This window comes from Piliocolobus tephrosceles, chromosome 21 (assembly GCF_002776525.5).
Source record: "Piliocolobus tephrosceles isolate RC106 chromosome 21, ASM277652v3, whole genome shotgun sequence".
Classification (NCBI taxonomy): Eukaryota; Metazoa; Chordata; class Mammalia; order Primates; family Cercopithecidae; genus Piliocolobus; species Piliocolobus tephrosceles.
In genome coordinates, this window is record NC_045454.1 from 7,281,961 (window position 1) to 7,295,892 (window position 13,932).

At 55.5% G+C, this 13,932-nt stretch overlaps 2 protein-coding genes across 4 annotated transcripts; both read left to right on the forward strand.

The window, feature by feature from the left end:
• Positions 1-397: 397 nt before the first annotated feature.
• Positions 398-6,908, forward strand: KLK15 (kallikrein related peptidase 15). 3 transcript variants are annotated; one of them, XM_023182291.1, is made up of 5 exons: positions 398-465; positions 4,428-4,581; positions 5,035-5,318; positions 5,439-5,575; positions 6,250-6,908. In XM_023182291.1, the coding sequence occupies exons 1-5, from the start codon at positions 423-425 to the stop codon at positions 6,400-6,402; spliced, it is 771 nt and encodes a 256-aa protein (XP_023038059.1). In that variant the 5' UTR covers positions 398-422; the 3' UTR covers positions 6,403-6,908. The 3 variants fall into 3 exon arrangements, with proteins under 3 accessions (XP_023038059.1, XP_023038060.1, XP_023038061.1); XM_023182292.1 differs by having other exon boundaries at positions 4,431-4,581; XM_023182293.1 differs by lacking the exon at positions 5,439-5,575 and having other exon boundaries at positions 4,431-4,581.
• A 1,526-nt stretch (positions 6,909-8,434) lies between these two features.
• KLK1 (kallikrein 1) lies at positions 8,435-13,013 on the forward strand. The gene is made up of 5 exons (XM_023182289.1): positions 8,435-8,513; positions 10,335-10,485; positions 11,718-12,004; positions 12,123-12,259; positions 12,810-13,013. The coding sequence occupies exons 1-5, from the start codon at positions 8,468-8,470 to the stop codon at positions 12,963-12,965; spliced, it is 777 nt and encodes a 258-aa protein (XP_023038057.1). The 5' UTR covers positions 8,435-8,467; the 3' UTR covers positions 12,966-13,013.
• The last annotated feature ends 919 nt before the right edge of the window (positions 13,014-13,932 follow it).

Sequence of the window (13,932 nt, forward strand, 5' to 3'; positions counted from 1 at the left end):
GCATGAACCTGGGAGGCGGAGCTTGCAGTGAGCCGACATCGTGCCACTGCACTCCAGCCTGGGCGACAGAATGAGACTCCGTCTCAAAAAAAAAAAAAAGAGGTTGGAATAGGTGTCCTTGGTGATGGAGAGAGATCCAGGGGCTGGTAGCATGGTGCTGGGGGCTGACAGGTGGAGGAGGGGGGATGGGGTCTGTCCCAGTGACTAGAGGAAGAGTAAACCTTCCAGAGATGGGGGAACAAGAAAGAAGTGCAGAGTGGGGTTGGCAGGAGAGGTTACCGGTGGTCAGACGAGATTTATTAACAGTGGGTGGGATAAGTCTGTGTCTGGAGGGATCCTGGTGGAGGCAGAAGGGTCCTGCCTCACCTGGATTCTCTCCCTCCCTCCCCAGACTGCAGCCGAACCCTGGTCCCTCCTCCACAATGTGGCTTCTCCTCACTCTCTCCTTCCTGCTGGCATCCTCAGGTGAGGTGGCCCCAGGAGGGGGCCAGGTCTGTGGGAGCAGGTGCCCCCTTCCCATGCATGTCTGGGCCCGTGATCTGCCAGCCCCTACGTCACCCAGAGACCACTAAAGACCCTTCCTTCACCCTCCACCTCCACCTGCACCAATGTCCCTAAGCCCTTACCGTCAGGCGCTGGTGCTGCTGTTCTGGAGTCGCTATGCTGCCTGGGGCCTCTCGCTGCCCATGACAAGGAACACGGTCCAGGAGTTACACAAACCTGAGCTGAGTCCTGGGGCAGCCACTTCCTTGCTGTGTGTCCTTGAGGGAACTGCTTCACCTCTCTGGTCTTCGAGTGTCTTCTGTATAAGACAGCACCGCTTGAGAAAATAACGGTGAGGTCTCAATAGCATAACAGAGGTAACATACACAGTAAGCAATACACAAGCGCTGAAAGGTCAAGAGCACAGACAGACTCCAGCTTGAGTCCCACACTTGCCACTCCCTGTCTCTCACAGGGTCTTCGAGGGGATTAAATGTGATTGTGTGTGAGAGAGGAGCCCAAGCCTGGCCCAGGTAGTGCCCCTTCTGGTGTGCAAGCCAGGCATGGTGCTTAGAGCTTCCACACAACGTCCACCGACCTCACTGGACAAGGGAAGGGGCTCTGGCTCAGAGAGGGATGGCCACATCAAGGTCACCCTGGGTGGCAGGCAAACTCCAGACTGAACTCAGCTGCCACACACCAAGAAATTAATTGTAACCTGATGCCTCTCCTCTGGAGAAATTGAGGGGGGTAGACTTTCATTAACGTTCTGCCACAAATGACCCTCACTCCTGAGGGCCCCTCAGACCCCCACCCTCCAGCCTCCCCTCTGGCTGTCTCTGTGCACTCACCTACCTGTCTCCTGCCTGCCTGCTGCGCCCACCTGGGGCCTCCACCTTCCTCTGGCTTGGACTGGTCAGGTGCAGCCTCGGTGCCCAGCTGTTCAGTCCATACCCTCCGCCCTTCGGAGGGCAACCTCACCCTTCCTTTGTTAAGCCCTTTGTCTACCACATCCGCATTCCCCTGGTCTCACGGGGGCCTTTGGCCCAGTTCCTGACTGTGATGGGCAGAGTGTGGGCATTTGGTCTGGCTGTGCAAATCCTGCCCCTGTGTGGGTGGGGGTGTGCATGGCCTCAACCTCGAGGGGACACAACCCCATTGACCAGTGGAGAGGGTCCTGGTCCTGTGACCTTGAATGTCTCTAATTATGTCCTTAAGCATAATGCCATTCTGTGTGTGTGTGTGTGTGTGTGTGTGTGTGTACATGCATGTGCGCAGTGGGTATACAAGGCCCTGTATATTCACATTCTCTCCACATGCATGAACCAGATCCCCATATGTGAAACCCAATCAGTGACCTTGAACGCCACAGATCTGGCTTGGGGGCTGATCCAGAGATGGATAAATACGTCCTGTCCTGGCTGCCTCTGGCTGCGGCTGCATGTCTTTGACCTTGAACGCCCAGCCCCAGGTCTGGGTGCTGCCCCAGACACCAGCAAGTCAACATCTGAGAGCTGGCCTTCTGGATTAGTGTCTGCAGCTCTGACTCTAGAAAACGGCTTGTGGGTGACTCGGGGTTTTCCCTTTGACTTTTTTTTTTTTTTTTTTTTTGGAGACAGAGTCTCGCTCTGTCTCCCAGGCTGGAGTTCAGTGCTGCAATCTCGGCTCACTGCAACCTCCTCCTCCCAGATTCAGGCAATTCTGTCTCCGCCTCCCGAGTAGCTGGGATTACAAGCACGCACCACCACGCCCGGCTAATTTTTGTATTTTTGTATTTTTTTTTTTTTTTAGTAGAGACAGGGATTTCCACAATGTTAGCCGAGCTGATCTCAAACTTCTGACCTCAGGTGATCCACCCACCTCGGCCTTGGCCTCCCAAAGAGTTGAGATTACAGGCGTGAGCCACCGCACCTGGCCAACCTTAACTATTTATTATATGTAGGTCTGTGCAGATGTCTAACTTACTTTGGCCATCTTCAGGATGGACCTGAACTTTCACGTGTATGTCCCTATGACTAAATCCAGGTGTCATTTGTAAAAAACAACTAATATTTATTTATTTTTTTTTTTAATTTTTATTTTTTTTTTTCTGAGATGGAGTCTCGCTCTGTCACCCAGGCTGGAGTGCAGTGGCGCAATCTCGGCTCACTGCAAGCTCCGCCTCCTGGGTTCACGCCATTCTCCTGCCTCAGCCTCCCATGTAGCTGGAACTACAGGCGCCTGCCACTGCACCCGGCTAATTTTTTGTATTTTTAGTAGAGACGGGGTTTCACCATGTTAGCCAGGATGGTCTCGATCTCCTGACTTCATGATCCGCCCGTCTTGGCCTCCCATAGTGCTGGGATTACAGGCGTGAGCCACCGCACCTGGCATAAAAACAACTAATATTTATTAAGTAGCTACAATGGGCCAGGTATCACTCACCATACATTCACACAAGCACACACACACATACACATTCCTACCTCAGCCTTACAGCAATCCTCATTTTACAGATGAGGAAACAGAGGCACAGAGAGGTCAAATAACTTACTCAGAGTTTCACAGCTAGTACATTCGAACCCAGGCTTAAGGACCCCTTCTTTGTCCAGACCCTATATGCAAGTGTCTGTGACACTGGATGCCAAGACTCACACTAGATATGTTGAATTTAGGTCTGAACCATATCCGGTTGTGTGTGTGTTTGTGCATGCGTGTGTGTGTGTATTCGTGCATGCGTGTGTGTGTGTATTCATGTCTTAACCATCCACATTCATATACACATATGAACATCTGTGCTGTGATTCTTTTCTTTTTTTTTGAAATGAAGTTTCACTCTTGTCACCCAGGCTGGAGCGCAATGGAGCAACCTCGGCTCACTGCAACCTCCGCCTCCCGGGTTCAAGCGATTTTCCTGCCTCAGCCTCCAGCGTAGCTGGGATTACAGGCACCCGTCACCATGCCAGCTAATTTTTTGTATTTTTATTAGAGACGGGGTTTCACCATATTGGCCAGGCTGGTCTCGAACTCCTGACCTCAGGCGATCCACCTGCCTCGGTCTCCCAAAGTGTTGGGATTACAGGCATGAGCCACCGTGCCCAGCCTGTGCTGTGATTCTTGAAGCTGCAACCCATGTGCCTGCAAGTGAATTTCAGCTTCCAGTCCTGTCCATAGCTGTACCTAAGTTTGGAAGCTGGATGTGCATGTATGCATGTCCGTGACCTTGTGTGGCCACATCTGGGACTCACACTGCACACTGAACTTGGCTGACACGTCTAGACTCTGGGGCCAAGGCTGTGTCACACATACTGAGCGGCCACATCCGTTTGATGTCAGTGACAATTTGGTGAACTTGAAGGATTGGTTTCAAGTGACCCACTGTCTGAACCTGCATCCAGTGCCCCTGTCTCCACCCCCAACCACAGAGGACTTCTTGCCCTCTGGTCTGTTCCCCTTCCTGTCTCTCCCAGAGTCTTACAGCAAATGGGGTGGGGCCTAGAGTTTTGGAGAAAACAGGCAGCGGTTGTAAATAACAGGGCAGGCGGGACGTGGTGGCTCACACCTGTAATCCCAGCGCTTTGGGATGCTGAGGCGGGCAGAGCATTTGAGGTCAGAAGTTTGAGACCACCCTGGCTGACATGGTGAGACCTCGTCTCTACTGAAAATACAAAATTAGCCAGGTGTGGTGGCAGGCACCTCAGCTACTCTTGGGAGGCTGAGGCGGGAGAATCACTTGAACCCAGGAGGCGGGAAGTTGCAGTGAGCCGAAATCATGCCACTGCACTTCAGCCTGGGCAAAAGAGTGAGACTCCGTTAAAAACAAAACAAAACAAAAACCAGAGCAAGGTATCTTGAGAAGTTATGGAAAAGGCATAGGCATATAGCAGTTAGGGTAGGGTGCAAGGAAGGTGTAGGAGGCAATGCAAAGGTCCCTGTCCTCAGGCATCCTCTACCCCTTCTCCCAGCAGCCCAGGATGGTGACAAGTCGCTGGAAGGTGACGAGTGTGCACCCCACTCCCAGCCATGGCAAGTGGCCCTCTACGAGCGTGGACGCTTTAACTGTGGCGCTTCCCTCATCTCCCCACACTGGGTGCTGTCTGCGGCCCACTGCCAAACCCGGTATGAAGGCAGGGCTTAGGGTCCTGAGGGAGCCTGGTGGCGGGTAAGAGCTCCTAGGTTTGGGGGAAGACGGAGGCAGACGCCAGAACTCCTAGGTTCTGAAAGACGAGGAGGCTGGATGTCAAGCCCCTGGGTGATGGGGGAGTGTGCGTTTCAAAGCCTTAGATCTCTGAAGGAGTAAGGAGAAGACTAGTTCCTGCTTTTGAGCCCAGGTTCTAGGGATGTGAGATCCTGGAATCAGGGAGAGACCAGCAGGGGGCTGGGAGTAGTTGGAGGGGACAGAGTTCTAGGAGTGTGTCTGACTTCAGAGCATTTTGGCTTCAGGGTCTTGGGAAAAGGTAATGCGATGTCGAGATTCCTAAAGGGTCGGGGGACCTCGGGCTGCCCACTCTTTGATCCTTCTGTCCTCTACTTGCGGGTAACCACTGGCGGGAAAACCACTCACCCGCACAGCTTCATGAGAGTACGCCTGGGGGAGCACAACCTGCGCAAGCGCGATGGCCCAGAGCAACTACGGACCGCGTCTCGGGTCATCCCACACCCGCGCTACGAAGCGCGCAGCCACCGCCACGACATCATGTTGCTGCGTCTAGTCCGGCCCGCACACCTGACCCCCCAGGTGCGCCCCGTGGTGCTACCCACGCGTTGCCCCCACCCGGGGGAGGCCTGTGTGGTGTCTGGCTGGGGCCTGGTGTCCCACATCGAGCCTGGGACCACCCGGAGCCCCCAGTCACAAGGTGCGTGAAAGGATGGAGCTGGATGCGAGGCCTCAAGGAATCCTATGCTCCAGGGCTCTTGGGCGGGGGGGACAAGGGCCAGAACTGATGGATCTGCTCCAAGTCCACTGTCCTCCCCAGTGAGTCTCCCAGATACGTTGCATTGTGCCAACATCAGCATTATCTCGGACACGTCTTGTGACAAGAGCTACCCAGGGCGCCTGACGAACACCATGGTGTGTGCAGGCGCGGAGGGCAGAGGCGCAGAATCCTGTGAGGTCAGAGCCCAGAGGGGCCCTCAGGCGGAAAAAGAGGGATGGAGACAGGTGTGGGAGTCCGGATGGGGTTGTATTTTCTTTGCTTTGGGCCAGAGAAGATGCTAGGGTTAGGCTTGGAGATGGCGTGGGAAGAGAAGTTAGAACAGGGGTGAGGTTCGAGTTGGGGTTATAGGTGGGGATTGCGTTGTCTGAGGTGGATAATGTGATAGTTGGTTTGAGATGACATGGGTTGGGGCTGAGAATGGGAATGGTTTGGTTTGATTTTGGGTGGGAAATATGTTAGGATTGAATTGGGATGAGGTAGATTTTATATGGAATGCGGAAGACACGAAGATTGAGGTTGGATTTTGAGATGGGCATGGGTTTGGTTTGATTTTGAATGGTGAGGATGTGGGCTAAGTTGGATTTAACTTAGTTCAGTTGCACTGGGGTTGCATGAGGGTGAGATTGGACATAGGTTGGGTGAGTTGTATTGAGCTGTGTTGAACTGGGGTTGGGGTTGGTTTGGCTTCATTTGGGATAAACCGGGACAATCCCAATGAGTTGGGTTGGGATTCCCTGGGATGGAGATGGATTGGGTTTGGGGTGAGATTGCAAATGGTGATTAGGATGAGGATGAATGCACTGAATCCAGGAGGTTTCACTCAACCTGAGACCCCATCTTTTCCCCACAGGGTGACTCCGGGGGACCCCTGGTCTGTGGGGGCATCCTGCAGGGCATTGTGTCCTGGGGTGACGTCCCTTGTGACAACACCACCAAGCCTGGTGTCTATACCAAAGTCTGCCACTACTTGAAGTGGATCAGGGAAACCATAAAGAGGAACTGACGATTCTGGCCTCTTACCTGTGCCCCTGACTGAGCAGAGGCCCCCACAGCTGGCCAGCAGCCCCACCTGACATGGAACAGAATGGAGCCGTCCCCCAAGACCCTGTCCAAGGCCCAGATGTTAGCCAAGGATTGTCCCACCTGAGGACGGAGCTGGCGCTCAAGGTCACCTGTTTAACGCCAAGATAACAAAGCACTGATCCAAGTTTCTCTGTAGGAATTTCTGTGACTTTTTTCTGGGGTCAAAGGGAAACCCAGAGACACTGTACACTGTTCCTCTTCACCCACCACCCCGATCCCTAGGTGAGGAGAAGCGGCTTGAAGCAGGGCTCCATTCATTCAACACACATGACCACCCTTGTGATCTTGAACAAGAGGCCCAATCTCACTTGGCCTTAGTTTCCCCATCTGTAAAATGAGACCATCTTATTGCTGACTTTAAAGGGCTATTTTGAGGGTTAAATGAGATGATTCCTCTGAACTGATTAAAATAGTGTCTGGCACTGAGTAAATACCCTCTATCTCTGGATCCCACTTATAGGACCTAGCAGACACTAGATTACCAACAATGGCTTTTTCTTTAAGATTTAGTTCTGGGCTGGGCACGGTGGCTCACACCTGTAATCCCAGCACGTTGGGAGGCCAAGGCGGGCCTTGAACACTTGAGGTCAGGAGTTCAAGACTGGCCTGGCCAACATGGTGAAACCCCATCTCTATTAAAAATACAAAAAAATTTAGCCGGGCATGGTGGCACACGACTGTAATCCTAGCTACTTGGGAGGGTGATGTGGGAGGATCACTTGAACTTAGGAGGCAGGATTTTCAGTGAGCCGAGTTTGCGCCACTGCACTCCAGCCTGGTGATAGAGCAAGACTCCATCTCAGAAAAAAAAAAAAAAAAAAAGAAAAAGATTTAGGTTCTGGGCTTCCTGGTAGCCATGGCAAAAAGGCAAATACTGTCCTTTTCTTAGCCAGGTCCCTGATAAACAGCAGAGGCTGAAACTCTGAGCTGCTTTGATTTTACCAAAAAGCCAAGACAACATGTTGGAAGCCTATGGGTTTACCATTGAGGCTGCAGGAATCTAGTTCCTAATTATCTTCGGAGACTACAAAATGTGATGATCAAGGTAGCTGAACGTTGGAAGTACATGAACCTGGCTCGTGAGACCTAAATATTGTACTGATGGAAGGGGGGTGGGGGGGAGGGTCATTGGAATCTGTGGTTAGCCTGATCTTGACCTGTGAGGGAAAGCTGTCCAGATCTCTAGGACTTTGGAGGATAGGACGTTGGGCACCCATAACTGGGAGTAAGAAGTGGGAGGCTCATTGGGACCCCAACATTGTTTGGGAGGGACATTGTATTTTGTAATGCTGAAGAACTTACCCTGGGAGACCCCTGAAACTTCACATTCCTGGATCTGGAGGCACTAGGAATGTGGTGATGTGTACCCCAAAATTTTATTATAAAAGGAACAGTAGCTTTGGGGACCTAGGTCCCGGGTCTGGGAGTGCAAGAACCAGGGCATTCTGAAGGCCAAGGCTTATATTTCAGGGGGAACTGGCAGCTGAGATGCTAGTATCTTGGCTCTGAGTGGTGCAGGGAATCAGAGCCCTAACTGCTGATATTTGAGGGCACCAGGTCTTGGGGTGCAGGGCCTTAATTGGGACTTAGGTATATGGGGCTTTGTACTGGGGGTCACTGATTCCTCCGCCCTCCTGTTTCTGCTTCCCCTCAGTCCCCCCTTGCCTCACTGGCTATTCCCCAGAGCAAAGCCCCAGAGCCACAGGCCCTGCCCCATTTGGCTTCAACCCCAGGAATGCGTCCAGCGTGATCCAGGGCCTGCAGAGCAGGTGCTGGCTCTCCCTCCGCGTCCACAGCTCTGGGGATGGGCGGGGGGCGGGGGGGGGCGATTGTTCAGCCCCCAAGCAACAGGGGAAGGGCCTTGGCCAACATCTGAGAGCCAGCAGGGCAGGGGTGGGGCTCTGAGGGGATAAGAGCTTTTAAAAGGCTCCCCAGGGAGGTTCCCCAGCTCCTCCACCTGCCGGCCCCTGGACACCTCTGTCACCATGTGGTTCCTGGTTCTGTGCCTCGCCCTGTCCCTGGGGGGGACTGGTGAGACAGTGGGGAGATGTGGGAGGGGGAACGGGCCCTGATTCTCTTGCTGCCCTCACCCCGCCGATAAGCCCTTCCCCTCCAACACCCCAGCCTCGTCCCTCCGGCCCACAGTCTATCCTGGTCCGGGGTGCCCCAGCTCTTATCTATCTTGCATGGCCCCACCCTAAACTTCCACCCCAGCTCCTCCATGTTGTCACAGTCCTCACTCCCACACCAGATCCCTGCTCCTCCCAGGAAGCCTCAGTACTTTCTTCTCTTCCCTAGCCAACGCCCTGTCCCACCGCTTACCAAAGGGGCAGATTCTGGGCCATCTCTGTCTCTCTCTGGAGGACCCAACTCTCCCATAGGCTTCCCCAACCCCACAGGACCCTGAACATCCCCTCCTGCCCCCTAGGTTCCCTGCGGCCACCTATTTGGCTCCTGAGTCTACAAATCCCACCACACTCCAGTGACTTTTTCCATCCAGCTGTCCGCTCTCAACTGTGTCTTCCAGACCCTGACATCTGGTCTCCCCAATCCTTCCAGGGTCCCCCAAATTTCACCAGACAACCCTGCTTCCCAAACTGGCATGTGGGAACCCCCATCTGGTATGGGGGGTCTGCAACTGTCCCTTCCCACCCAGCACCCCCGGCTCTCCCAGGAAAAACACCCACAGTCGCCCACCACATGCTCCTTTCCTTGGGAAATTTCCATCCCGCCGCAGTCCCCAGCCCTTCTCCACCTGAATTGTTCCTGCACAGCTCTGGTTTTCTGGAACCCCACCCCAAGGATCCTGAATGCCTTCTCAGCCAGCCCTTCCGCCCTGGCCTCCCCCAGGTCCACCAGTATGTGATTCTACAACCTCACATCGAGCGGGTCCTGCATTGCATTCCCACACCTGCTTGGCGCCTGTTTTGACCACTTCTCCAATCCTCTTCCTGGGATTGAGGGCCCCACATTCCTCCAGTTCCCTCAGACCATGAACCCCATCCCCTTGAGAAACTAAGATCCATCCTTCACCCTGTCCGAGAAGAACAGCCACTCAACGCCTCCCTCCTCCTGAGCCCCGTCCCTGTCCTGACCCCAACTCTGTTCTCAGGGCCCCAACCTCCCCTCAGATTGCCGTTCCCAGTTCACAGGAAGGACCCCAAAACCTCTCGGAAGCCCACCCCTACCCTTTACCATAGCCCTTTATTTTACCCTTTAACCAGGAAGCCCTGAAATCTAAGTGTCCCAGCCAAGCTGGCCCCTTCCAACCCCAATGTAGGGACCCCAAGTCACCCCCAAACTCCTCAGTCCAGATGCTCTTCTTGACCTCTCAGACCTGGTTCACTAAAGCTGCATCCTCTCCTGAACCCCCAAAGCCCAACCCAAATCCTGTTTCCCTAGCCTGGGAGCCCCTTAGCCCTCCAGATTCTTCCTTAGTGAGCCTCTGATCCTGTCTCACCCTTGGCGCCTTGATCCCTGGTTTCCGGAATCCCTTTCCACTCTCCTAACCCACCACCTCCCATCCCCCAGCCCCAGACCCCAAATGACCTGACACCCAGATGCAGTGTCTGCTCCAGACACTGTCTCATGTCTCCTACCCTGATCCCTGGAGGCTGCTCTACTGTCAGAGCATGAAATCTCCCCACCAGGTCCAGCCAGCACTCCAAAAGCCCAGGGAACAGTCTGGAGTCCCAGCCCTTCCCAACACCCCTTGCCCATGTCCCCAGACCTCCAGCCTTGGTCCTCTACCCGCAGTGTCCCTTCAGACCCACAGCCCAGCTCCCTCTGCTAGCCTTGTCCCTGGCCTCTCCTGCCAACCCTGCCCTCCCTGACCCAGCACTGCCTCTGCAGGTGCTGCGCCCCCGATTCAGTCCCGGATTGTGGGAGGCTGGGAGTGTTCCCAGCCCTGGCAGGCGGCTCTGTACCATTTCAGCACTTTCCAGTGTGGGGGCATCCTGGTGAATCCCCAGTGGGTGCTCACAGCTGCCCATTGCATCAGCGAGTGAGTAGGGGCCTGGGGCCTGGGAGGAGGGCATCTCTGCTGCCACAGGATTGAGAGGCCAGTGGCATTCCCCTTGGATAACCTCAAGCAAAACTGGGGGGCTGAGGCAGAGAGGAAGGCTCTGGCGCAGGTCGCATGGCAGGGCAGAGCTGGGCTGGACACCCCTCCCCAAGGCTCCCCGGGTCTCTTGGGATCTGGTTCTGCTTGTGCCTCTGTGTGACAGTGTTTGGGTCTCTATCTTTCTATCTCTTCCCTGTCTCCTTGTATCTGCATCTCCCCATCTCTGTCTGTCTCTGGGTCTCTCTGTGGCGTCTCTGTCAGTGTGTCTCACCCTCCATCTCTCTACCCATCTGTCTCTCTGAGTCTCTACTTCACCGTCCCCCATCCCTACTAAAAACACACCCAGGTGGGCCTAAGGGAGGCCCCAGAGTAAAGGAAGGGCTTTATCCCCAATGTGTGTGCTTGGGAGGGGGCGCCTCTCCCTCTGCCCAGCCCCCCACAGGATATCCCTCCACTCTGGAGAGACACAGGGAAGGGCTGGTTTCAGCGGGAGATGGGTGGGGCAACTGAGGGAGGAGGAAGGAGGCGGGGCGAGAAATGCGGAGGAGGGTGCTGGGGAGGGAAGGGGGCCTCGACCTTGGACTTCAGGCCAGGCCACCTGCCCCTGGGGAGCCCGCACCACAGCCCCAGCTGCAGCTGAGCCGCTCTCAGGCCTCCCCTCCTCCCTACCTGCCCCCACCCTCCCCAGGGCCTCCCTCCCTTTTCTCTCCCACACTCGGTCACTCCTTCTTCCTCTCTGCCTCTGTTTCTAGTTCTCGCTCTGACTTCCCGTCCTTTTTCGTTTATCTGCTTCTCGCTCCCTTCTGGGTTCTCTTCCCTCTTCCTCCTTCTTCCCTGGGCCCGTTTCTCGCTGTCCCTGTCTTTTCTCCTTCTCACCGGCCTCTTTTTTCCTCATCCTTTTTCTCATTACCCTCCCTTCCGCCTTTCTCACCCCTGTCCTTTTGAGCTCTTTTTTGCTCTGTCTCTTCATTTACCTTTTGCACTTTCAAACTCTTTCATCTTCCCATTCGCTGTCTGCATTTCTCCATAACTATATCTCTCTTCCTCTGTCTCCACCCACCCACGTTTTTCTCTTTCCCTTTCCCTCTTTGGGGACCCTCCCCCATGCTCCCCTGCCTCATCCTCCTTTCCCCTTCCCGTCTTCTCATCCCTCCATTCCCATCTTTCCTCAGCAATTACCAGCTCTGGCTGGGTCGCCACAACTTGTTTGAGGACGAAGACACAGCCCAGTTTGTTCCTGTCAGTGAGAGCTTCCCACACCCTGGCTTCAACATGAGCCTCCTGAAGAACCACACCCGCCAAGCAGACGAGGACTACAGCCACGACCTCATGCTGCTCCGCCTGACGCAGCCTGCCCAGATCACAGACGCTGTGCAGGTGGTGGAGTTGCCCACCGAGGAACCCGAAGTGGGGAGCACCTGTTTGGCCTCCGGCTGGGGCAGCATCGAACCAGAGAATTGTACGTGGGGGCAGGCTGTGCAGCCCAAGGCGGGGATGGGGACTCCTGCGTCCGAGGGAGAAAGGGCCAGGGAAGCAGGTGAGGTCGGGCTGCAGCCCTTTTTCTCCCGCGTTTGTAGTCTCATTTCCAGATGATCTCCAGTGTGTGGACCTCGAAATCCTGCCTAATGATGAGTGCGCAAAAGCCCACACCCAGAAGGTGACAGAGTTCATGCTGTGTGCCGGACACCTGGAAGGTGGCAAAGACACTTGTGTGGTGAGGCAGCCTTGCCCCCAGGGCCTGGAAGGGCTGGGGGAGGGGACTCAGCCTCTGAACTGGCTTCTGAGAGCTAACCAGGCGTCTGCTTCACTGCTTCCCAGCTAGTTGTAGCCAGCTGCCCCGTCAGTGCCCCAGGTCCCCCTCCTTTCCCCGCCCATCCGGGGACAACTGCATCTCACCGCACACACCAGAGTTCACCGTTACTCCCGGCAATGGCAACGGGTAGTTACTATCAGAGAAAGCTCCCTGGAGAGGTGGCCTCTGCAATGCGCCCGCAGGGGCAGCATCCTGCAGATGGTCGTGCGCCTCCTCCCCCTGCCCTGTCTGCAGGCGCTGTCCTCCTGGACCCTGGTCCATGTGCAGGAGCTGGACCCTCAGGTCCCTTCCCCCTTGGCCAGGACTGCAGCCCAGTCCCCTCTGTGGGAACCCCTGCCCGCCTTCCTCTGGGAGTAGGCACTGGAGGCCCTGTCTGAGAGCTGGGGCTCCCCAGGCAGAACTTGGGCCCCGTCCACCTTTCTCACTCTCCCCTCCCACCTTGTGCTCCCAGGGTGATTCAGGGGGCCCGCTGACGTGTGATGGTGTGCTCCAAGGTGTCACATCATGGGGCTACATCCCTTGTGGCACCCCCAATAAGCCTGCTGTCGTCGTCAGAGTGCTGTCATATGTGAAGTGGATTGAGGACACCATAGCGGAGAACTCCTGAACGCCCAGCCCTGTCCCCTACCCCCAGTAAAATCGAATGTGCATCAAATGCGTGTCACCTGTCTTTCCAGGTTTGGTGCACCTGGACCCACTCGGCTGAGGCTGCGGCCACCCCAGCTGTGTTAATCTTATGCCTGGAGGTCTGAGGTCACCAGCAGGTGGGGAAAGGAAGGGGCTGTGACAGGTGCAGACAGACAGTCAGGGAAAGGCTCAGATCCCAAAGGGTAAGTCAGGGACGCCAGACCAGTTCACTCACGCTAGGATGGACACTGCCCTGGTGGGGAGGTGGGGGGCAGTGGAGGGTCCGAGGCTGAGAGGTTAGTAAGTGCTCATGTTTTATTGTGGCGGGGAAGCCAGGAAAGGTACAAAGGGATGTTATTGCAAGCTGTGCCTTCCCAGGGAGGGGCCCGTTCCGCAGAAGGGCGGAGTTTGCACCAAATGCTGAGCGGTGCTGTGTCCACCTGGGGACAAGGGTGGACATCGGAGCTGAGGCTGGAACTCCAGGAAAGAAGTTGCATGCAGGCCACCCTGGCTGAGGGGGTGGAGAGTGGCTTCAGGGTGTGGCCTGCGAAGGCTGGGCACCAGGGGCAGGGCCACACAAACTAGCCACACTGAGAGCTTAGTGGGACGCTGGACAAATGTCTGCAGAACGGGAAGGGATGTTGGACTTCGGGGGTGGTGGTACTGTGAGGACCCAGTGGGCAGGGACAAAGCCGCAAAGGGCAGGCCCTAGAGCCAGGTTTGGAGTTTGCCACCGGTCCTCTCGGAGGGCGTGGCCTGATCTAAGGGGGTGGGGCCTGAGGGGAGGTCTAATATCCGGGGCGTGGCCACGCTGAAGGGGTTGGCATGGCCATTGCTACCGGTCAGTGTCCTGAAGAGCTCGGGTGCTATTCCTGGGAGGTGCTTGGGTCTCCTCCTTGAGGGCCCAGGGTGTGCTCGGAGTCTCTGTCTGAGTTCCGCTGTTTGGA